Source organism: Plectropomus leopardus, chromosome 18 (assembly GCF_026936395.1).
Source record: "Plectropomus leopardus strain MGB_pleo_1.0 chromosome 18, ASM2693639v1, whole genome shotgun sequence".
In the NCBI taxonomy this organism is placed as follows: domain Eukaryota; kingdom Metazoa; phylum Chordata; class Actinopteri; order Perciformes; family Serranidae; genus Plectropomus; species Plectropomus leopardus.
In genome coordinates, this window is record NC_142193.1 from 29,394,691 (window position 1) to 29,417,298 (window position 22,608).

At 38.7% G+C, this 22,608-nt stretch overlaps 1 protein-coding gene across 2 annotated transcripts; it reads right to left on the reverse strand.

Annotated features, from left to right (window-relative positions):
* Positions 1–1,939: 1,939 nt before the first annotated feature.
* On the reverse strand, positions 1,940–20,053 carry rtbdn (retbindin). 2 transcript variants are annotated; one of them, XM_042505238.2, is made up of 6 exons: positions 19,807–20,053; positions 17,524–17,725; positions 17,292–17,391; positions 15,997–16,125; positions 14,697–14,793; positions 1,940–4,123 (listed from the first exon to the last, which is right to left on the reverse strand). In XM_042505238.2, exons 2-6 carry the CDS (start codon positions 17,681–17,683, stop codon positions 3,767–3,769), a joined length of 843 nt encoding a protein of 280 aa, XP_042361172.1. In that variant the 5' UTR covers positions 17,684–17,725; positions 19,807–20,053; the 3' UTR covers positions 1,940–3,766. The 2 variants fall into 2 exon arrangements, with proteins under 2 accessions (XP_042361172.1, XP_042361171.1); XM_042505237.2 differs by having other exon boundaries at positions 17,524–17,685; positions 19,807–20,048.
* Between the last annotated feature and the right edge of the window lie 2,555 nt (positions 20,054–22,608).

Genomic DNA, 22,608 nt, shown 5'->3' on the forward strand with positions numbered 1-22,608 from the left:
GCCTGAACCTAACCACGTTATCCTCAGTGTTGTTAAAACGTGAAGAAATGATAAGTCTTAACGTATCCACTATAATAACGTATAAATGCAACGTATTGCAGAGTGATCTGCTGATGTGTTAAAATATAGAACTGCATACTGACTCTTCCCATAATCAGAGGTGAAAGTCATGTTTTGAGATGCTGACATCAAACGATGATGTATGGAGCTAAATTTAGTTGATTTTGAACAAGAATGTCAAAGTATGCATGTTTTTAGACTTAAACTCTGCTGTTCATGTCGGATGGACAAATGAAAACACATTTGGGAACAAACAAAGAGAAGTAAATTTCAGTGCAACCAGCCGCGGTCCAGACAGCAGAGAGATCACAGAGGAAGCGAGGTGTCTGCAGGGTGTTGTTTCTATTTGCAGAGCTTTGAGGTTTCTGATGCATCGTTCAGACAGAAACTCTGTATGTGTCTCTGCTCAGTGGGGGTTTTGATGTTTGAAGAAAGGATTACAGTAACATTTCTGAACAAGGATTCAGCTTTTTAAAATCCACCTTCTCTGATAAGGAGAAAAAAGCAGAAATCTTCTGCTCTACAAAACTTTGTTTGGGTCCACAAACTTTCCTATACAGGCAGTGGTGGTTTTACAGGGGGCCAAGGGGGGCCAGTGCACCTGTAATATTACGCCTGGACCCCCTGTTAACCCTATATTGTCATACATTTTTAGCTCCACATTTTTTAAATTATTCATTGGCAGTAATAAATAAAATGTATCTTAACTCTTGCTGTTCTTGCTGTTAAAGGTTGGGGGTATTGTTAGTCTTTTTTTAGTCTTTTGTCATTTTAACAGTAATTAATCGCTTTAATTGCGCTTAAAACATAGAAATACAATGATTTGTATGGTTTAACATAGTAAGGCTGGCTTGGTTCATGCCAACTTTTAGTGTATTTACAAATTTTAACCTTTTTATGCATTATTTGGTATTGTTTGGTGGCAACAAAGCACAGATTTAAACAGTTTCAGTTGTGTTGTTGTGAAACTATTGAGCTGTGTTTTTTTCGTTTGTTTGTACTCACGGCTGGAGGATCGTTGGTGGAGGATTGTGTTTATGCGGGGGTTTGCGATGTTCCTCTGTGGTGTGTCATAACAAAGTTAAACCGTTTTCATTGTCATAAAAACGCATTGTTTTTTAAAATGCAAAGTACAGACTTTTCTGTTTTTAGTAGGGCCTTAATGTTTCCTAAACCAGCATTTCCCAAATTTCTCCTCGAGTATCACTGGTCCTGCATGCATGGTCTCTACTGCAGCAAAGCTGAATCCTTTATGAAGCAGCTTCATCACGAGCTGATCATTTCATTCAGCTGTGCTGCAGCACAGAGAGATCTAAAATATGCAGGTCTGAATAAGTTGCTAAATTTGTAGTTAGTTGGTTTTTAGAAATTAGGTCACAAAGAGGGTCTGAAAAGTCGTGTGGTTAACACATTCACTGCTGTGCTCAACCGTGTTAATTCTAATAAAGTCTATAATTAATAAAGTTAAATAAGTCTCAGCTAACCATTTGAAACTTGAGCAAATTGGTTTGATTTCTGTCGAAAATATGGAAATAAGGCAATGAGCAACTTAACAAGAATATTAGTAAAAAACAAAACAAAACTAACTTTTCCTGAAAATTTAAAAAAGAAAAATCTGGCCAAAAAATAAAAAAATAAAAAAACAAACACTGAATAAATTAAAGAAAATATAGTATAATAAAATCATAAAAAAATAATTAAAATAAAAATAAAAAATTGACAGAAATGCTACTATTTTGCTAAAAAATTTAATTGCTTGTGGAAAAAAAGATGCCCAGGTGTTAAGGATTTAATTTAATCAATTTAAATGAAATATTTTGTGGACTTACAGATAAAACAGGAGCTTGACTTCAGCTGAAAGAAAAAAGAAAGGCTCAAGTTGGCATTTAGAAATATCGTCTTTATTGAGAACGTAAAGCACAGAAACACCCATCTCTCTGCAAGCTTACCATGAATCAGACAAATTAGCTTCAATTTTTTACAAAACATTTACATCTAACAGCGCCTCGCTCTAGAAACACACAACGTTATTATAAAAGACACATCCACAGTACATTGGTGATATACGTGACCAAACTACCAGAACAACCTCTGCTGGTACAAATGCTGCAGATTTACTCTGAATTCTGAATATTAAACCTCCCCTCTGGTATTTACCTCTCAGTTGTCATTATCGTACCAGATCCCTCACGTTCAGGCCGGTAATCTGTTAGAAAGCTACATTCATTATTATCATCGCTCGCTCCGGTATCCCTTCTGACATGTAGACTGCACGATACGGCTTCACAACAGTAAAGATCTGCATTTTAACAATCGACTAATGCACAGATTAAAGTCAGCTAGATGACTGAGAAGAGAAGCAGGGAACCGGTGCAGGTGCATCATGTTTACAGTCATGAGAAGTCCTCTGGTTAATGATGACGTGTTTTGACTCATGCACGAGTGCTAATGCTGCAGGACTTTGCGTTGTGTGAGAGTTCACACACCTCAAAGTGTCAATGATGTGTTTACTGAGCCGTACAAAGCAAATGAAATGTGTGTTTTTGCACCCGGGTGAGGATAGTCACACTGCGGCGATTTGTCTATTTACACACGTCTTTGACGCCTTTTTTATGGATCTTTCAGTGCGTTGTGATTGGTTAATGCTCGTCATGTGGTCTCGTCAAGGTCAGACGCGGTTAGGGTTAGAGCGAATAAATCGCAGTTTGAGAAAAAAACTCTTTTTCTGAGGGGCCGTTGACGGTTCTTGTGTGAAATGTTAAACGTTTGTTGCAGTTTGGCCTTTCAAACAGCGTTTTGGGGGCCTGAAAATGCAGACTTTTGAGACTGGGTTCCAGAGTGTAATTTTCTCCTTCGCCACGTAATGATCCCGTGAGATCGGTGACGTCACGGTCGCACTTCACGCATGCACATTTCAGACAAATAGTCGGGCGTGAGTAGGAGGATGACAATAACAACAATGTTGGACTACCGAGCTTCGTTTGTGCTGCTGACTCTACTGAGTTTTTTAAAACGCTGTCGGTTCTCGGCGCATGCTTTCAGTGACGACTTGCGATGAAAACGTGTTGACTATTCACACACGAGTGAAAAAAGCCACGTGACCATTTTCACTCGGGTGTACAAAACACATTTCTTACATGTTTTTCATGTGTTTTGTATTGTTTTTTCATGTTTACATGTTTTTAAATGTGTCTTTTATGTTTTAAACATCACCCTGACCTGTGGGGAACAATATTTCACTCCCGCGTATGCTTAGCGTGTATTACGGAGGTGACAAACGAACCTGATTGTGAGCTGGGTGCACATAGCCACTTTTTACACCGAGTGCACATAGCATTGATGGCTATTCAAACTCGGGTGTAAAAAGCATCTGCCGAAAAAACACTCGACTTTATCAACACTCGTTTTTATTATTAAAGTCCGAGCCCTTGAATATTTCAGGTTTTTACCTTTAAATCGTTAATAGTTACTGTTTATTTAATTCTGGCTATTTAGGTTGTTCAAATAAATGACTATTATTGGGAGAGTTGGACGTCTCTCAGCAGCTACATCATTATTTCAAACCACAGGGATTATACGTGGAATATGATGATAATGACAGTTTAGGTCTGAGTGGTACGGTTAGTCAGAGGAGCAACTCTGTTTCAAGAGACAGATTAGGATCTAGACAATAATCTCTAAATATGTTGCCGTCTATCGCTCCTCTCTACAAGCCGCTCCCGCTCCCCTCCACGTCGTCCACGATGATGGAGCGTTTACGCAGCACAGAGTTCCCCTTCCTGCCGCTCCTGGCCTGCAGGGGCAGCTTGGTCTGGCACGGGGCCCGGTACTGAGGCAGGCCGGTCTTGGTGGTGTCCAGCTCCTCGGGGTCGTCCTGCTGGGCCCTGAGGGCGGCGATCACGTCCTTGTCTGAGGGACTGAGGGTCAGGCAGCCGCAGGGGCGACCGCCGTCACCCTCCGCTCCGACATCTCCGGCCTCGCCCACGTCCTCTGGCTCATCCTCCACCGTCATGAAGGCGTCGCCCCACAGGCTCTCGCAGAGGTCCCTGCCGTGCTGGTACATCTACACACACACAAACACACACACACACGATATGTATAGGAAATGAAGACATGTCTGTTGTAATAAAATGATGGCTAAGGGTAGCGACGTGAATGCACAAAGAAAACTTTTTTCTCGTATGCCTCCACAATGAACATCTGAACATCTTTTCCATGTGTAAGCAGAAGAAACCGTAGTAACTCATGCAGTAACTCATACAGTAACTCATGCAGTAACTCAAGTGCAAGAGTGTACTCAGGTGCATTATGTGCATGCAGAAGTGTTTAAAATAATAATGGTTCAGTGAAATGCACGCGTTTGGGGAGAACTGAGCATATGACTGGATAAATGAGTCTCGAATTATGCTGCAGTTCTGTGAGTGTTTGTAAGTGGGTGTTTTGATATATTTTTGCTGTCGTTAGAGGTACACAATGCATGATTTTCCTGGAAAAAGAAAATGTATCGACTCATACAGATATAATCTCTCTCAATCATCGCATCGGACCTGCTCTCGGTGTGTGGCAGTGCATTTTTCTGCAGAGACTCTGCCTTCTGCCTGTTTCCTTATTTACTTATTTTCTGTGTTCAGAAGTGAAAATGAAGCAAAATGCCAAACGAGACTGAATCTGGGGTTAGTTTTTACTTTCATATTTGCTGGCAAGCTTGTTTACAAACCGAAAATGATAACAAAAGTACACTTACCACAATGTAAAATACTTAAAGAAGTATTTCATTGATTTAAAGAGGATCCTCGCATAAAACTAGGCCTGCTCTGTAGTAAAAAGACACAAATACTTTTGGAATTGGTTTGCTCTGGTCATGTTGCACCATGACCAGAGCAAACCTCGTCTGTTCAACACGATGGCAGCCGGATCTAATATCGCAGCTAAACAATGAGCTAAAACACGTTTCTGAAAACATTTTAGGCGAGAAATAGGAAACTCAGAAAAAGAGTCTTGGTTCCTATTTGATCAGCGCTGCTAAGTTTTACTGATTTTTTCTGCCTCCATTTTTACTGTGTAGGAAGCATTATGGCGCCCACTTCCTGTGCACAAACCCACATTGCTTTGAGACAAAGTGTCTCTTTTAAGTAAATGTAAAAACAGTTCCAGCATAGGCAGAAATTACAACAGGATTCTTACATCTGTGCAGCCCGAAGTAGATGTAAAGACCTCATAAAATAGCGGTTCTCATAGTGCATCAATTTGGAAGTTGGGATAACTTGGAGGATGAAAAAGGATGATCCATTAACCCTAAAATTGCACAAATTGAAGTTGCAAATCTAAAATATGCCTAATTGAAACACGGCAGTGTCAAAAAAATTGGTCTTGTCTCGGTCTTGGCAGACCCTGATCTTGCTTGTCTGGGTCTCGGTTAGTATGTTCGTGACTACAACACTAATAGATAAAGTTCTAATTAACAGCTACTAACTAAGAACAGTTTGCCAGTGCTGGCTGCGTCTCAGTGGTGCAACCGAACATCGACACAACTTTCAACAAATCGTTGAGTGTGACTTCGCGCCCTAACTGAGGAGAGAACCTGGCTGGTGCAACAGGCTGCCGAGCTCAAAAGTATATCTGAGTAAATGTCCATATTATCAGTGAAATGTACTTAAAGTTTCAAAAGCACTTATTGTGAATGTTCAATCACGGAGCCCCCAAGGTCCCAATGAACATCCTTTTAAACGTGGTATGCACAAGATAATAAAAATGAAATAAATAAATCTGAGATTTGTTCAGGGACGTTACAATGTCATCGTCTCTGTCAGACCTCACAGCCCACGCAGAGCCTTACACAACTCTCACCTGCGAGGCCTTTCATCTGCAATAATGCATCATATTTCATAAGTGTTATGTTTTGAAATCAGAGTAACTGGTAGCTATAAAGCTGTTACATATGGTGGACTGAAAAGTTCAATATCTGCCCTTAAAATGTACTGGAGCATGAACTGGACACGTGCAAGTACCCTGGAATTGTATTTCTGTACTATACTTGAGTAAATTTACTTTGTTTCTCTTTAAACCTGATTTTAAATCATTTTAATTAATATTTTTTATCTTTGCTCCTTGTGCCAACATATGCTATTTTATTTTTTAATCTTATTTTTGTATTTATTTTAATTGAATTTATTTATTTTTATTTTATCTTTATTTACTTTTCTTAAATTGTAAATCATTTAGTAATTCATTTCACCTTCTAGTCTTTTCTCTTTACTCTTTTATTGTAGGTCTCTGTCCTTAAATATGTTTTGTATTTTCTTGCTCTGTAAAGCACTTTGAATCGCCCTGTTGTATGAAATGTGCCACACAAATACAAAGACACTTCGCTTACTTTCAGGCGAAAAAACAGTTTTGGAGAGCTCTTTCAGCTAATGACTGGTAAAATCTGGCTAAGTGCATTTTGTTCCACACTTTGATTTCCAGCTAATGTACACTATCTGCATGCCTTTTTTTGCAACATCCATCAAGTGCGGCCTTTCTTTGCTGGTAAACATCCATTGGAATAATTGATTTTGGCCTTTCAGGGCAGCGCCAGCCTTGAAAACAAGCACCCTCTGCCAGGTGTTTGAGGGGGCTGCAGGCACCTGGCAGCTGCTCTCGCAGGCGGCTTTTTGTCTTCCTCTCTCTCTCGCTCGCCTCACCTCGTCTGCACCGGCCTTGAGAGCAAAAAACAAGTCACGACGACCTTGAAAAGCCCACACTGTATCTGAGAGACTTCATCTCTGCGTCGTTTATACGGTAGCACGGTACGGTTCTGTCAGGCCCCGCAGAAAAGAAAGACACATCCAGACTAATGGGAAAGGTCACTCTCGGCACCTTGTTGCTATCTGACAGGAATTTCATAGCAGCGCTCGTCTTTATGAAGTTACACTTTGAAGGAAAACTCCAATTACTGCTGACATTAGCTTTGTGCTTTCTAGAGCGTGAAAAATCATGCTCCTCTCTAATAAGACACGTACGCGGATTAAAGGGGGATACTGCTCAACACTGCAAAAAACAAATCACAATTCAACATTTAAGCTGTTTAACTGTAAATGAAGCAGGTCTACAGGAATAGTTGGGGAAGCTAATTGTTGAAGTTTCTGTGTATTTTTTTTTGTGTTTGATTTCTGCAGTAGAAATGGTCCGCAGTGCTTACATTGTACCTTCAAATGCTTTATAACCAGAATATCTGTACAGCCTGAGCTGAAAAAAGTTGTGTAAGTCAATAAACTATAATAATTGGTTAAAAAAAACTGTAATTATGTTAACCCTAAACCCTAACCCTAACCCCTAACCCTAAAAAATTATAACAAAAATGAGACAGTCAGATTTTAGAAAATAAATGTACAAAATATATATTGAAAAAATGTGTGAAAGTCAATAAACTACAAGAATTGATAAGTTGATAAAAAATCATAATTGATAAAAAATATAAAAATAATAATTGATTTAAAAAATAATTTAATTATATACAAAAATAAAAACAAAAATCTGACCATCATCACATTTTCGGAAATAAACACACAAAACATTTTGATCAAAAAGATTTCATACTATACTACTTAGGTTATATGAACTCTGTATATTTTTTTGTTTGTTTTTGAAATGTGCTCATTTTTAAGAGGAGAACGCTGATTCACTCCTCTTGTTTTTGCATGATTTTGCACCACACTTAATCACAAGAGTACAACTGTCTAATATAGCAGATCAATATGCAAAAACAATTTCCAGCGGCTACTACGGCATACTGATGGCTCACATTTAGTCAACAATTAGTCTGTGAAATCCTGAACTATCATACGTGGCTCGCCCCTCCATCATGGCTGCATAACACGCCTACGTGGCCTTTGATTGGAAACAATGATGGTGTGATGACTGCAATAGAAATAAACCTGCTAATATTCTGCACATCCATCGTCATGCTTCTTTAAATGGTATTGCCAAAGAAGAAGTTGCTGAACATCGCTCAGTGGAAACACAGTGGTCCCAAAATGGTGTTTTATCGACATTTTTAAAAAAATGGCTCAAGTTTTGCACAAATTTGTAACGGAAACCAACCAAGCAACTTACTGATAGAAATGAACAGGGCTACGTCTCCAACGCTGCATCCAGATCTCTTTATGCATCCAGGATTAAAGATCTTATTTTAGATTGATTTCAGATCATGCAAACAACGATCTCTAGTGAGATTTCCATTTTTCTAAAATCCAGATTTTTCTGTAGTGATGGCCTCATAACAAGTCACTAACACCTGCTGCCAAGTCACCTTCTCTTTCTCCTACTATAGCTCACTTTGTCTCCTATCTAACTTCCACAAAATCTTATTTTCTTTCTTGCTTACTGCTGCACTCACTGTTTGTACATCTCTCTTCTTCTCCCCGTAAAGCGCACCCCCACCCCAACGTCTGCTTCCTTTCATCCTGCTGTCTGTTGGGGGATTAAGACTGAGTCACACAGGGTGCTCGAACAAGAAAAAGCTGTAATATATGTACCGTGTTCGAAGGACAAAGAGGATGACGGCTATTTCTCTCCACTACATGCACGCTCAGTCTGACGTTGAGGTCTTATCACAGCGACCCCATAATACACACAAACACACACACGCACACACACGCACATTTCTGTCCTTCCCCCGGCAGACATGGTTTGCTGCCAGAGCTAATTCGAGCACAAGTGGTTTTAGACGACATGGTGTGATCGAATAAGTGAGATAGTGAAATTTCCCGCGGCTCTATCCTGTCCTCCCCATCCTTATCTTTTTCAATTCTGCCCTTCTCTGTCCGAAACCTGCAACATTACACCCGGTGTGAAAAGAAAAACAGAAAAGCGAGGGACTTTAATCCGCAACACCGACAGAAAAACATCAGTTTTTCTTACAGCAGTGGTCTGTTGCAACGATTCTTTTGGCTGCGGGTCAGGATCAGAATAAGAAAAAGGTCAGTTTCATTATGCAACTGAATGGAAATTATCAAGATATGAAAACAAATCACTACGGTGATGATATATTAAACAGTTACAGAGTCAGGGCCGGGTTTAGGCCGCTTTGAATGGACGGGCAGTGAGAGATGTTAGTGGGTAATATGAATTATTCTTTAGGTGCGTATGCTGAACTGTTTCATGTTTTTATCCAAAGCTTTTTGATAAATAAGCTTAATTTTGTGCCTTTTATGCACTATAGCAGTGATACTAAACTTATGGTTCGCAGGCCAAATCTGGCCCCCATTAGGGTGCCAGTTGGCCCCCCAACCATTTTCAAATGCATAATAAAAATAAAGTGATTCACACTGGGAATTGTTTTTGTACTTTTACTATACATGAGTGAATAAAACAGTGTCAAAATAGAGCTTGATTATCAAAAATAAGTGCCAGTGGAGGATCCTTCGACAGAGGTCCTAGCTAAGACCCAAATGTCCTAAAATCCTAGAAATGTCCTGAAATCTTACAAATGTCCTAAAATCCTAGAAACACTCTAAAATCCTAGAAAATGTCAAAAAATCTTGGAAATGCCCTAAAATAAAAAAAAGTCCTAAAATCCTAGAAATGCCCTAACATCTAAGAAAAGGTACCAAAATCTGAGAAATGTCCTGAAATCCTAAAAATATCCTTAAATCCTAGAAACATCTTAAAATCCTAGAAACATGTTTAAGTTTTAGAAATGGCCTAAAATCCTAGAAACTTCCTAAATACTGGAAACACCCTAAAATCCAAGAAAATGTCCTAAAATCCTAGAAACTTCCTAAATACTGGAAACATCCTAAAATCCAAGAAAATGTCCTAAAATCCTAGAAACATCATAAAATCTAATAATCTTCTAACGTCCTAGAAACGTCTTAGAAATGCCCTAAAATCCTACAAAAGTCCTAAAATCGTAGAAATGCCCTAAAATCCAAGAAAATATGCCAAAATCAGAGAAATGTCCTGAAATCCTAGAAACGCCTTCAAATCCTAAAAACATGCTTGATGCCCTAGAATCCTAGAAATGCCCTAAATCCAAGAAAATGTCCTAAAATCCTAGAAACTTCCTAAATACTGGAAACACCCTAAAATCCTAGAAACCTGCAACCCGGAGCAGAAAGATTGTTTGATGAGAAGGTGAAGGAGGTTTCAGAGTAAAGTAGCCAGTAAGTAATTCACACGTACACAGTATTTACAGTGTAATTTCAGGCTGCAATCTCCAATAACCTCATACAATCCTTCTCCTCTTCCTCGCACCATTAACTCTGTGTATCTGATCCACACTGCAGACGTGTTGTGTGCCAGCGTCCGTCCGCTCTGTGCAGATGTAACCTCGTTCCCACAGATCCCGGAGCAGAAAGAGTGTCTAATGCTGAGATAAATCAGACCTTGGCTGGCAAATAATGTTACCAATGAGTACAAAGACAGCGTGAGACACCGAGTGCCAGAGGGATCTTTGAATGCAGTGGATGAGCGTGTGTGTGTGTGTGTGTGTGCTCGCCTTTAAATGCATTGGCTTGTTTCTATGCAAATTGACGTCTACTGCAGTCAGCGGTTACAAATCCTCGCTGTATCTGGGCATATTTATTCCACACACACCTGGATTTTGTTCCTATCTATCAGGCGAACTTTTTAGGGAGCGGAGAGACGGCAAAGAGGATTTTCTCAACTCGTAGTGAAGATAAAGTAGAGCTTAAAAATCTTTAAATACAGAGTTGTGAGATGTTTTCACGACAGAGACAGTTAATAAGTGTTTGCAGCACGTTTAGGTGGACTGAAGTGCCTCGAGCTCAGACCGCGGCGAGGCCCCACTGTGAAATCTCGCATCTCTGCCGACTGAAGAGAAAACACAATGAGGCTTTGCGGCTGCTGTGACCTCCAAAAGTGTTGCGAGGAGCAGGCACTTGTTTTGCGGCCTGTGCTCTCCTCTCAGAGGGCCGATTTGTTGAGCGTGCTGAATGCGGTGACTCATTTCTTTGTATTCAGGAGCTGTTTAAAACACTCTGTTTTGAGAGCTACCTAAATTTATTGGAGCCCATTTGCTGCCATTAGCGGCGCCCTACATGAAAGTGGGCCAATGCCAGCACAAAAAGCACCAAAGTACACACACAAATACACACTCGGACATCCTCTCTTTGCATTGTTTTCTCTTACGACAAATCTGTCGTTTCCAGTGATCGTTTCATATCCTCCAGAGAGCCAGAGGTCTGAGGGTGTGTGTTCATTTATCAGCGTGTCTCGCCCTTTATGTGTGTGTGTGTGTGTGTGTGAAAGTTAAAGTTAAAAAAAGGAGAGTAATACAGGGAGACTGTAATAAAAAAGGAGAGTGATAGAGGGAGAAGAGTTTTTTTTAAAAAAGAAAGAATGAGATAAAAAGAGAGATATGAGAAAAAACACATAAAAAGGAGATCGAAAGGAAAGAGACTGAAAAAAGGGAGTAAGGAGAAAAAAGAGATTAAGGACAGAGAAAGATTAAAAAATGGAGAGATATAGAGGGAAAGATAAGAAAAGGAGAGTAATACAGGGATAGAGGTAGAAGAGGGGAGATGGACAGAGAAAGAGACAAAAAGGAGAGAAAGAAAGAGATAAAAGAGGAGATGGGGACAAAGGAGAGGTAGATATAGAAAGAGATTAAAAAAGGAGAGATAGACAGTGAAAGATTAAAAAACTGGAAAGAGATGGAAAAGAGATTAAAAAGAGAGATGTGAGAAAAAGACATGAAAAGAAGATAGAGGGGAAAGAGATAAAAATGAGAGATAGATAGATCGATAGATAGATAGACAGACAGATAGATAGATAGATAGATAGATAGATAGATAGATGGATGGATAGACAGATAGATAGATAGACAGATAGATAGATAGATAGATAGACAGATAGATGGATGATAGATAGATGGATGGATAGACAGATAGATAGATAGATAGACAGATAGATAGATAGATAGATAGATAGATAGATAGATAGATAGATAGATAGATAGATACAGATAGATAGATAGATAGACAGATAGATAGATAGACGGATAGATGATAGATAGATAGATAGATGAATAGATAGATGGATGGATAGATGGATAGATAGATAGATAGATGAATAGATAGATGGATGGATAGACGGATAGATGGATAGATAGATAGATGAATAGATAGATGGATGGACAGATGAATAGTTGTGTGTCTCAGCTGCACACCTCAGTAACTCTGCCCACTGCAGCTGCATTCAACCTTTTAATGCTTCAGCCCACGCCGCCGCCCTGCACCGTTAACCCTTTGTGCACAGTCACCTGACCGTGACGCGCAGCTGCAGAGCTCGCAGCTCAAACGACAAACTCTGAAGGTCCATCAACGGGAATCAAACCTCTGCTGCTGAGAACATCTCAGCTCAGCCGTGATGCTCACACGATGATGCACCTAATGTTCCTAATATCACCAGAACAGCTCGTTACAGTCGCTCACAGGAGGACGAGGACGCAGGGATGCACTTTTTTACTAAATTAACCCTTAATGACTGTTTCCTAGTGCATCTTATGCACTTCTCATTCTTCAGTTTTTGATAATTTGGGCTGTGTTCATGCATATGGCATACATTTTGGCAAGATTGTGTATTTTTGTTTGATCTTGGAGTTTCCAGCTCAGCTCCTACAGTAAGTCTAAAATACACTGTGGAAACAAAACTGTTACATTCAGACCGTTCAAGTGCAAAAAAAAAACATTCAAACTGCAATATTTGAATCAAAGCTTGAAAACATGCATTTTATTATTTCTGAGTGTCACTCTGGGCTTTTGCCTTGGAATTTGTCCATTTTATTATTTGGCATATGGAGAAAATATGTGCTTTTTCCACTAGGTGCACTGACATATCCCAGACTGGGATGATCAAAATAAAAATCTACTTTGGATGTAGTATATTGAAATTAAATTATTTTATTTTATTTTGTCATTTATAAACATAGTGGTATTGTGACAAAAACCTGGCATTTAGAGTGTTAAAATTCAGAAAATTAATGAATATTTTATATTTCTGATTAGGATTGACATTGGTTAGAAAAAACTTTAAAGACAGTAGAAGATAATATTAATATTAATCAGTATTTTTTTTAAAGCTTGATTTTGAAAAGTGTATTTTTGTGCTCAGAGTGATACGAGTGTGTGTCATATTTAAAAGGGTTAAAATCAATTTATGTTTTTTTTTTTCTTTTGGCTGGATGACGATAAAAAATGAGTTTTGTGCGTGACACAATAATAAAGAAAATCAATTAAGCTCTAACTCATGGTTTCCGTGTTTGCTGTCCGTGTTTCTCCTGCAGGTTGATCAAGGCTTTATATGATCTTATTTTAACATGCTAAATTTGCTAATTAGCACTTTACACAAAGCACAGCTGAGGCTGATGGGAATGTCATTAGTTTGGAGGTATTTGCAGAGCGCAGGTTTGTGGCACAGCTTCACCGACAGTCAAGGTGCACACATTTAATCGTGATTTCATTTGCCGATTTTAGTCTGTTTTTGCTCTGACTCAGTCTGGTTATTATTAAGAGGATTGTGTTTTCTGCGTCTTTCTCCTCCTGTGTTCCTGAGCTGCCGTCACTCATTCGTCCATCCTCACACCTGCTCTTCATCAGCCTCATTAGCCCTTCAGGCTCCAGAGATTTCCTCAGTCAGTCATTCAGCTCTCTGCCAGCTCTCCTGCCCGATCACTAATGTCCCTCACCTGAGCCTCCTCGCCGTCCTCTCCACCTGTACGTCATCCCCTCATCAGGCTAGTTTAAGTTTTCAGTTCAGTTTTTGTTGGATCTTTGATTTTGTTTTGTGATCATTTCTTTTGCTTTTTCCTGCCTTTTGACATTTTTTGCAGGTATTTGTTCAAAAATGTACTGGAAAAATCAACCCTTTGAGACTTGACAAAATTGCCTTGGTGTCTTTTTAAAAATCATGGGTAAAAAGGCAGTGAGCAACATAAAAAGAAATTGCACAAAAACTAGCAAAAAAAAGTAATAAAATAAAATATAAATAGAAAAAAAATTAAGTAATAAAATAAAATAAAATAGAAAAAAAATAAAGTAATAAAATAAAATGAAAATAGTAAAAAAAGAGGAAAATTACCTGAAAATTAGAAAATAAAACAAGTACAAAATATAGTAAAAGAAAAAAAAAAACAACAGTAAAATAACCCAGAAATTTCTTAAATATAATAATTCTGTGAAATAACTTTAAATATATAATATTAAAATATTTAAAATATAGTTGTTTTCTTTTTTTGTTTATACATTTTTCCCTTGCTTCTTTAAAAACAGTTTTCCAAACATAATTTCTTTCAGTCTGCAGAACAGTTCTTGCCAGTTGCTCATTGCCTTTTTTTCTTGTTTTCAAAACAAAGCAAACCAATTTGCTCAGATTTAAATACTCGTGAAGAATTCATCCATGGTGGAGCATGAAAATCTATACCAAATTTCATGAGAATTTCGATGCATCCAAGAGTTGCTGAAATGTTTCAGTGTGGACCAAAAGGTGCTGGAGAGACTGAAATCACCATTCATGAGGCCGTGCTGCTGCTCTGAATGGAAAAACTCTGAAAGCCTGATTTCTATTGAAAAAACATCCTGAAGGTCTGAGGTTACGTAAGCAGCCAATCACAGATGTGGCAAATCTCGACCTACCTGCTGATACTGAACACAGGTTCCAGTGCAGTTCTGTCCCCGGGGGTCTCTGGCCCAGTTACGAGCGCACGTCATGTCCATCCTGCAGGCATCAAACCTGGAGAAAGACGTCAGTTCTCAAAATATTTGAAACGGCAAAACAAACTGTAATTCTCTTTTGAATATTTCATCCAATAAGATTCATGTTGTATAGCAGATAACAGAGGTGGAGATTTTTCTTAGAGATTTCTCTCTTAGATGAGAACAACACTTTCCATTTAATTGCGCAAATTGCAAATAGATATATGCGAATGTAAAATGCCGCTAATGGAAATACATCAGTTTCAAAAAAACTCACAAAATTGCAATGGAAACACTTTTTTGGCTTTTCTAGGTCACATGATGCTTTGGCTATGTGCTTTTCGGTAGGAACTGGCTCCCTCGGGCATGATGCATCACGTAACTCTTCAAAAGTTGAGCAAATCATCCGGAAGTTTTGAATCCACAATTCGTCCATGAAATCGTGGACTATCAGCTCCCAGAAATCCCTCATACATGCTTTCCATCATGGCTCAATAACACGCCTACGTCGCCTCGGATTGAAAATAATGACGGCTAGCTCGGTGGCTGCAATAGAAATAAAGCTGCTGATGTTTTGAACATCCATCGCCATGGTTACTGGGATGTTATCACGAGAGGAGGAATCGTATAACATCACTCAGTGGAAGCATAGCTATCTTGCAATTGTGTCTTATCGACATTTTGAAAACATCGCTTAAGTTTTGTGCAAATATGTAACAGAAACCCGACTTGTGACAGACATCGATTCGTAGGCTAATAAAGAAAAACGATAAGTCATATTTACCGTACTGATGTGAGTGGTTTCAACTGTCTCATCAAATTTTTGGCAAGAAAGTGTCTAAGTGTTCTTTCAGAATAGAGAACTATGCTCCTTTGTTAAATATAAACACAAATTTTATTACAGAAAATAATTCTATGTACTTTTCATATTTCTTCATGACAAAAACCACTGTTAGTCATTTTATCAAAGCAGCCTGGACATGATGTACCTCATTTTGCAGGGAATCCTCTGGCTGTTACATGTTCTTTGTCTACTTTCTAACGGGAGACTGATACGTGTAACCTTGGTCTTGTTTCATACATTTTTTGCTGTTTATTGGACACTCTGTCTCAGCATGGCTGCCTCTGCACGCCGTTGTTACACTGGCTGGTAATCTCTCTCCTGACAACCTTAAAGGTGAAGGGGGACAGATACTGAGTTTGATTTAGATCTGTTTGGCAATGTGTTTGGCAGCCTCACCAATCACGGCAGAAGCTGTGGCAGAGCGGCACGGCCTGGATGTACGAGCGGCGGTGGGGGTGAGGCCAGCGTGCGGCATCGGGGGAGCAGCGGTAAAAACACGACACACGCTTTAGGAAGCCCTCACACCTGAGGAGAGAGAGGAGGGAGCAGTTAACATGATGACATCTGGATTTAAAGGTACAGTTCACCCCCAAAATCAAAAGCACTTATTTTTAGTCTTCCCTGTAGTGCTGTTCATCAGTCTAGATAGTTTCGGTGTGAGTTACAGAGTGTAGGAGATATCGTCCGTAGAGATGTCTGCTTTCTCTATAATATAATAGAACTAGATGGCACTCTGCTTGTGGATCTCAAAATGTGAAAAAAACAAAAAAACATTTGGGAAAATTCAAAAGCAATGTGTCTTTCTGGAAATCATGACTCGGTTACTTAAGATAATCCACAGACAAACAAATGTTCACTCTGCTTTTAGCTCTGTTTTTGGTCTCCACCAACTGCTTTAACAGCTCCATAGTGTTTACAACCACTCACATGTTGCAATTTTTGTCTCTGGGCTGTTTGACAACAAAAAATTGCATCTATTCAGAAGGAGACTGATGTGCAGCAATTGCAATGCAAAGTGTGAAGAATGTAAATATAAAGAGTGCATGTATTAAAGTTTAACCTTTTGAGATCTGAGAGAATTGGTTTGATGTACAAAAAAATGTTAGTAAAAGGCAATAAGCAACTTTAGAAAAAACAGCACAAAATTACACTAAAACTAGCATGACATTTGTAAAAAGTAAAGGAAATTACTTTTTACATAAGAAAAAATGCTTGAATATATATATTATATATTATTATGATAATAATAAATATAGGTGTTTTGGGAATTTTTTTCCACGCTTTTTTAAGAGAATTTCTTGAAATGTGTATCGTTCTTACCAAGATGCTCATTGCCGTTTTTTTTTCTCATGTTTTCCAAAAAAAGCAAACCAATTTGCTCAGATTTCGAAGGTTTAAATACTTGTGAAGGTGTAGCAGCTCAAGAAAAGTAAAGTAACGATAAGATTGTTCAGAGTGGTAAGAATACATACAATTTTTTATTTCCTAAATTTAAAAAAAGTTGAGCATATAAGAGTATAGAGTATATATAAGAGTATACATACAATGATAAAGACACTGCAGTGCTCTGTAGAGCTGAAGGGAACTGCAGATAATCCTCTGCGGGTTTGACAATATGAACATACAAACATGTAGTCGTAGTAAGGTGAAATGCAAAGACTGTGGATCAGAGGGATATCTATAGGACTTACTCGGCGCTCAGGGGGCCACATTTGTCCCAGGGCTCATTCTTATTGCCAGCAGAGGGGACGTGTGAGATATCCTGGATATCTTCTTCTGTGCAACAGCTATCTGTCAGCAGCAAGGACAGTAGAGACACTTGAGCAGGCTGTCAGTCAGGAGATTTACTTTGATATTTTCCTTCACAGTTTGTCTTTACACCATTAAACATGCAGCAGTCTCCAGACAAACACAGTCACTCACTGTCAGCGTACAGCCCGCATTCCCTTAGGTGTGGCTCGGGGCCGGGCGTGGCCTTGTGCTTTCCGTCTTGAAGACACACCCCCTCCGAGTGAGCTCCACCAATCAGCGCAGCCGCAAAATACGCGCAGACCAATAGCAGAGGACGAGAAGTGACACCCATCTCTGCAGACGTAAAGATGAGAATTCAGCAGCCAAAAGGCACCTGAATCACCAGAAATCAAACACTCAAAATCTAATGTAATATGATAAAATGCGTGTAATTAATTCTTGTTAATGCATGCACACAGCTTTAAAATGCTCCTAGGTTCAATCATGATGGTGTACAGCAAGTTATAGCGTGAGTGAGCCATTCAGCGCAGGCTCTTTAGCTCCGTGTGTGCCCTGCGTGTGGTGACCTAGTAGACAGGGTGAGCCTAATTAGGTGAGACTGAGGCACCGTGCTGAGATGGATGACATGCGTAGTTGTTTAATCTGACAAGCGGCTGGCTGATGTGTAGCCCACATAACATGAATTAAACAAATCTGTTGGACATAGCGGCGTGGGGCGGGACAGGCCCGGTGTGGCCCTGATTTTACAGGAGAAAGACATACAGCAAAAATAAAGCAGAAAATATGGAGAACTGACACATTAGTTCACTTTCACCTTGTAGCTTTATCTGAATCCATTACTGAGGGACTGTTCTTTATTTATCAGAGGAGAGGTGTGGCAGGGTTGTTACTTTTTTCTTTTTGTTTTGTTTTAACCTTCCCTAAAACTACGAATATTCCTGCTTGTGTCTCCTTGGGTGAATTTGGGAAAATGTAAGACCCTCCCTCTGCCATGAATTAGTTTTTAGATTTTAAAAATGGACCCCTCGATGTTCGGAAGTCAAACGTTGAAGATGAAATGAAAAAGCCTTGTCATGCAAGCGGGTTAGTTCGTGCAAACAATTAATTTTTGGCAAAATTTTAGATGAGACGGATAGAATGAAGTGATTTTTAATGAAATATCACTATTTTAAGCTCAGATTTGGAGTTTTTTTTGTTTCTTTTTTTACTGACAGAAACGTTGGTCGCACATGATGTGTGTGAGGGCTGTTCGAAATGTGAAAATCCAACGATAATTACTATGATAAATGGTTTAATTTTGTCTATTTTTAAGAAAAGATGCATGTTCTCTATAAAAATTAGCAGTAAAATAAAAACAAAATGCCGCCATTTTAAATTGTATGCCCCTCCCGTAAGCCAAAATAAAAAACAAAAGTCCCTACCCAGTGTTAAAAAAAAAATGATTTGACATGCTTACCCTTTTTTTGAAGCACCCCTTCCCCTCTCATAAATAAGGAACAGTCCCTAACTGATAAACAGTTTAAATAGGCTATACATTCAATCATGTATGCATGTTTTCTAAACGCTATAAACATATGATTTACATGGTAAAGGACTGTATGTTATTTATGGGAGGGGGGGGGTGCAAACCAGGGGAGGCACCTTTAAAAAAATTTAAGCACTGAGGAGGGAATCATATTTTTTATTTAGCTTAGGAGGGGGACATTCAACTTTAAATTGCTGTATTTATGTATTTTAAATACTAAAGTATAAGTGAGTTTGAAGGGCGTGTTTTCTTTAAAAATCTCAAATCACACCATTTGTCACGGTCAGAAACTGTGAAATATTGTTTTGCTTTTTTAAGGAATGTCCTGCATTTTCCTCCAGTGAATATATATATACACACACATTTGTGGCTCCAGGGAGGGTCACAATAATATATATATATTTTTAAATGAAGTCACACCACAGCCACCCACCTACAATACTAAATTAAGTACAATCCCTTAGTTTACTGTCATCTTCCAGCTTTATCCACATCTACTACCTGCTAAACAGTTCAAACTGATACGTTTGTAGGCTGCAAAATCAGTAATTTATGCAGTTTTGTTCAAAATACTCAAAATAAACAACAAAAAAAGGATATAATAACCTTTCAGTGAAAAATAAAATGAAGCAACTTAATCATCATCACCTACTAACACCAGTGTGCGCAAAACACACCGTTTACAACATAAAATGAACATTTAAAAAAACTTAAATAACAAACCTTGGTGAAAAAAAAAACCATTTTTTATGAAGTCTGGTGCAGCTCAGCTAACACTAACCTCACTTTTTTATTTTTCACTCTGTTGTAACAGCATATTTTTAATGTAATATCCTCTAATAATCTCAATAATAATGGTGCTTCTTCACGGCGACCTGTCGAATTAGGGTTGCTTAATCCCACATAGATTACCGTGTGTTTATTTTTACCTGTCGGTGGGGTGAAGGATGCTCCGTCCGGATTAGTTTCCTCTGTTTTTCTGCGGCTGAGTGTTTCTTTCTCTCTCTCGGTGTCTCTCCGGTGTGTCCGTGTATCCAGCTCCTGTCCGCGGTGCTCGGTGCTCCGGTCTCCTCCTCCTCCTCCTCTCTGTGTGTCTGTCTCTCTCTGAGCTGGCTGTGATCTCTGCTTCCCGGGGGCCGCTGCTCGCCACTTTGTCACCGGTTTATATGAAGGACATTTCAGTCCTTTCCACCAGGCGACTCTCCCCCTCCCTCTGCCCCATGCTGGGAAGTCCTCTTTCTCTCTCCCCTCCCTCCCTCTCTGCACGCACACACACACACACACACACACACACACACACACACACACAGAAGACTCCCTCCTTGTTAATCTCCCAATGAGATGTTTACCAAATCCTCATGTTGACAGCCTTCCTTCCACCAGTCCCTGCAATGCTACATGAAAAAGAAGAGAAAAAAAAACCGATTTAAAATCTGATCCTATATGGGAAGTGTTGCCCTTGATGTTGAGAGGATCATTCAAAGGTGGTGCTGAGTCACACCTGTCCTCCTCCCCCAGCCCTCACCCACTGAGGTCAGGGCTTTTTCCAGATGACAGGGTTAGAGGCTGAGATTTAATACTGCATGATATGCTGAGGACAGGGAACACAAATCTCTGCAGAACAAAACACCGTCAAGCTGCTGCCAGTTGCAAAATCTTTCCTGTTATCATAAAGACAAGAGTTTAGTTTTTACCTGGATGCATTTTTTTTCTACATGTGTGTCAAACTAGGAGTAGGTGACCTTGACGGCTACCTTAAGGTGTAATAATAATAGTGATGATGATGATAATAATAATAAAGCTATATTTTAAAGCACCTTTTATACAAGAAATGCAGCCCAAACATGCTTTACAACAAAAAAAAATTACATGCGCCAATTACTTTACCTGAAAAAAACATAATATAAAGACAAAATAAAACCTTGCAAAACATTTCCAGAGTTTAGTTTTTACCTGGATGCATTTTTTTCTCCATTTGTGTCAAACTAGGAGCCGGTGACCTTGACAGCTACCTTAAGGTGTAATAATAATAATGATGATGATAATAATAATAAAGCTATATTTTATAGCACCTTTTATACAAGAAATGCAGCCCAACATGCTTTACAACAAAAAACTTTGCAAAACCTTTGCTGTTATCATAAAGACAGAGTTTAGTTTTTACCTGGATGCACTTTTTCTCTCAATTTGTGTCAAACTATTATAATACTACTGCTACTACTTTTATTAATAATAATAAAAACTTAATTTGTATAGCATCTTTCATACAAGAATTGCAGCCCAAACTTGCTTTACAACAAAAAAATTACATGCGCCAATTACTTTACCTGAAAAGACATAATATAAAGACAAAATAAAACCTTGCAAAACATTTCCAGAGTTTAGTTTTTACCTGGATGCATTTTTTTCTCCATTTGTGTCAAACTAGGAGCCGGTGACCTTGACAGTTTGGGTTTTTTTCAGCAGGGATTCATAAACAGAAATACCTAAAAGTAATGAATAAATAGTGAGCTTAAAATGATGGATGAATAGCTGAAATTGTCTGAAAATATCGATAGACACTTGAAACTATTAGCTAAAAGAATTAACAGTTAAAAAAGCGTTAGCTAAAAGCAATGAATAAACACTTTCCAGTTAGCTAAAAGTAGCTTATGGATAAACAGTTAAAATACCTAAATGTACTTAATAAACAATTGAAATAGTTATCTAAAGGTAATGAATAAACAGTTGACATAATTACCTAAAAGTAACAGATAAAGAGTTGAAACAGTAAGCTAAAAGTAGCTAACGGACAAACACAAGAGTTAGCAAAAAGTAACGGATAGTTAAAATAGCTAAATGTAATTAATAAACAATTGATATAGTTATCTAAAAGTAATGGATAAACAGTTGACATAATTACCTAAAAGTAACAGATAAACAGTTGAAATAGTAAGCTAAAAGTAGCTAACGGATAAACACAAGAGTTAGCGAAAAGTAACGGATAGTTAAAATAGCTAAAGGTGGCTAACGGATAAACACTTAGGAGTTAGCAAAAAGTAACGGATAAATAGTTAAAAAAGTAAGCTAAAAGTAACGGAGAAACAGTTGAAACAGTTAGCTAAAGGTAGCTAACGGATAAACACAAGAGTTAGCAACAAGTAACGGATATTTAAAAAGCAGAGTAACAAATAAACAGATGAAACTGTTTTAGGGAGACTTTGAATGGGCATATTCGTATTTATTTTAAATACTCTCATCACCCCAAAACCTGCAAATTGGTTTGAAAGGCATGTTTGCTTAAAAAATATCAAAAATAACACCATTTATCTTGGGCAGAAATTGTGAATTATGGTTAGTAATGATGGAGGGAGAGTCATGGATTTTCCTGCAGTCACTCAGGGAGACTCAAGGAAAAAATATTTGTAGAGAGGAAGATATCCAAACAAAAATAAACCACAGCCACCCGTCTATTCTGGTAAATGAAGTACAGTCCCTAAAGTGCATGGTTTGAACAGGGTTGTATGGAAACACAAGTGTTTCCAGCCAGTGTGTTTTTCCACCATGTGTGTATTATTGCTCCTGGCTTTTAATCTCACCTCCCCTTGGACCTGGTGTACCAGCCTAATCCCTGGCTGGGTGCATCTCTCTCTCCCTCCCCGGGTGACCTCCCAAGGCTTTTGGCCACAGAAGAGCAGATGGAGAGTGTCTTGTGGCCTAGATACGTCCGCCTAAAACCAAGGCTGTGAAAT

Bases quoted from the DNA above. Each gene is read 5' to 3' on its own strand.
- rtbdn (XM_042505238.2), bottom strand. From the start codon at position 17,683: ATGGGTGTCACTTCTCGTCCTCTGCTATTGGTCTGCGCGTATTTTGCG. The intron at 16,126-17,291 runs GTAAGTCCTATA...CTCTCTCCTCAG, and splicing joins TGTGGCCCCCTGAGCGCCGA to GTGTGAGGGCTTCCTAAAGC. The intron at 4,124-14,696 runs GTAGGTCGAGAT...GTGTGTGTGTAG, and splicing joins CCTGTGTTCAGTATCAGCAG to ATGTACCAGCACGGCAGGGA.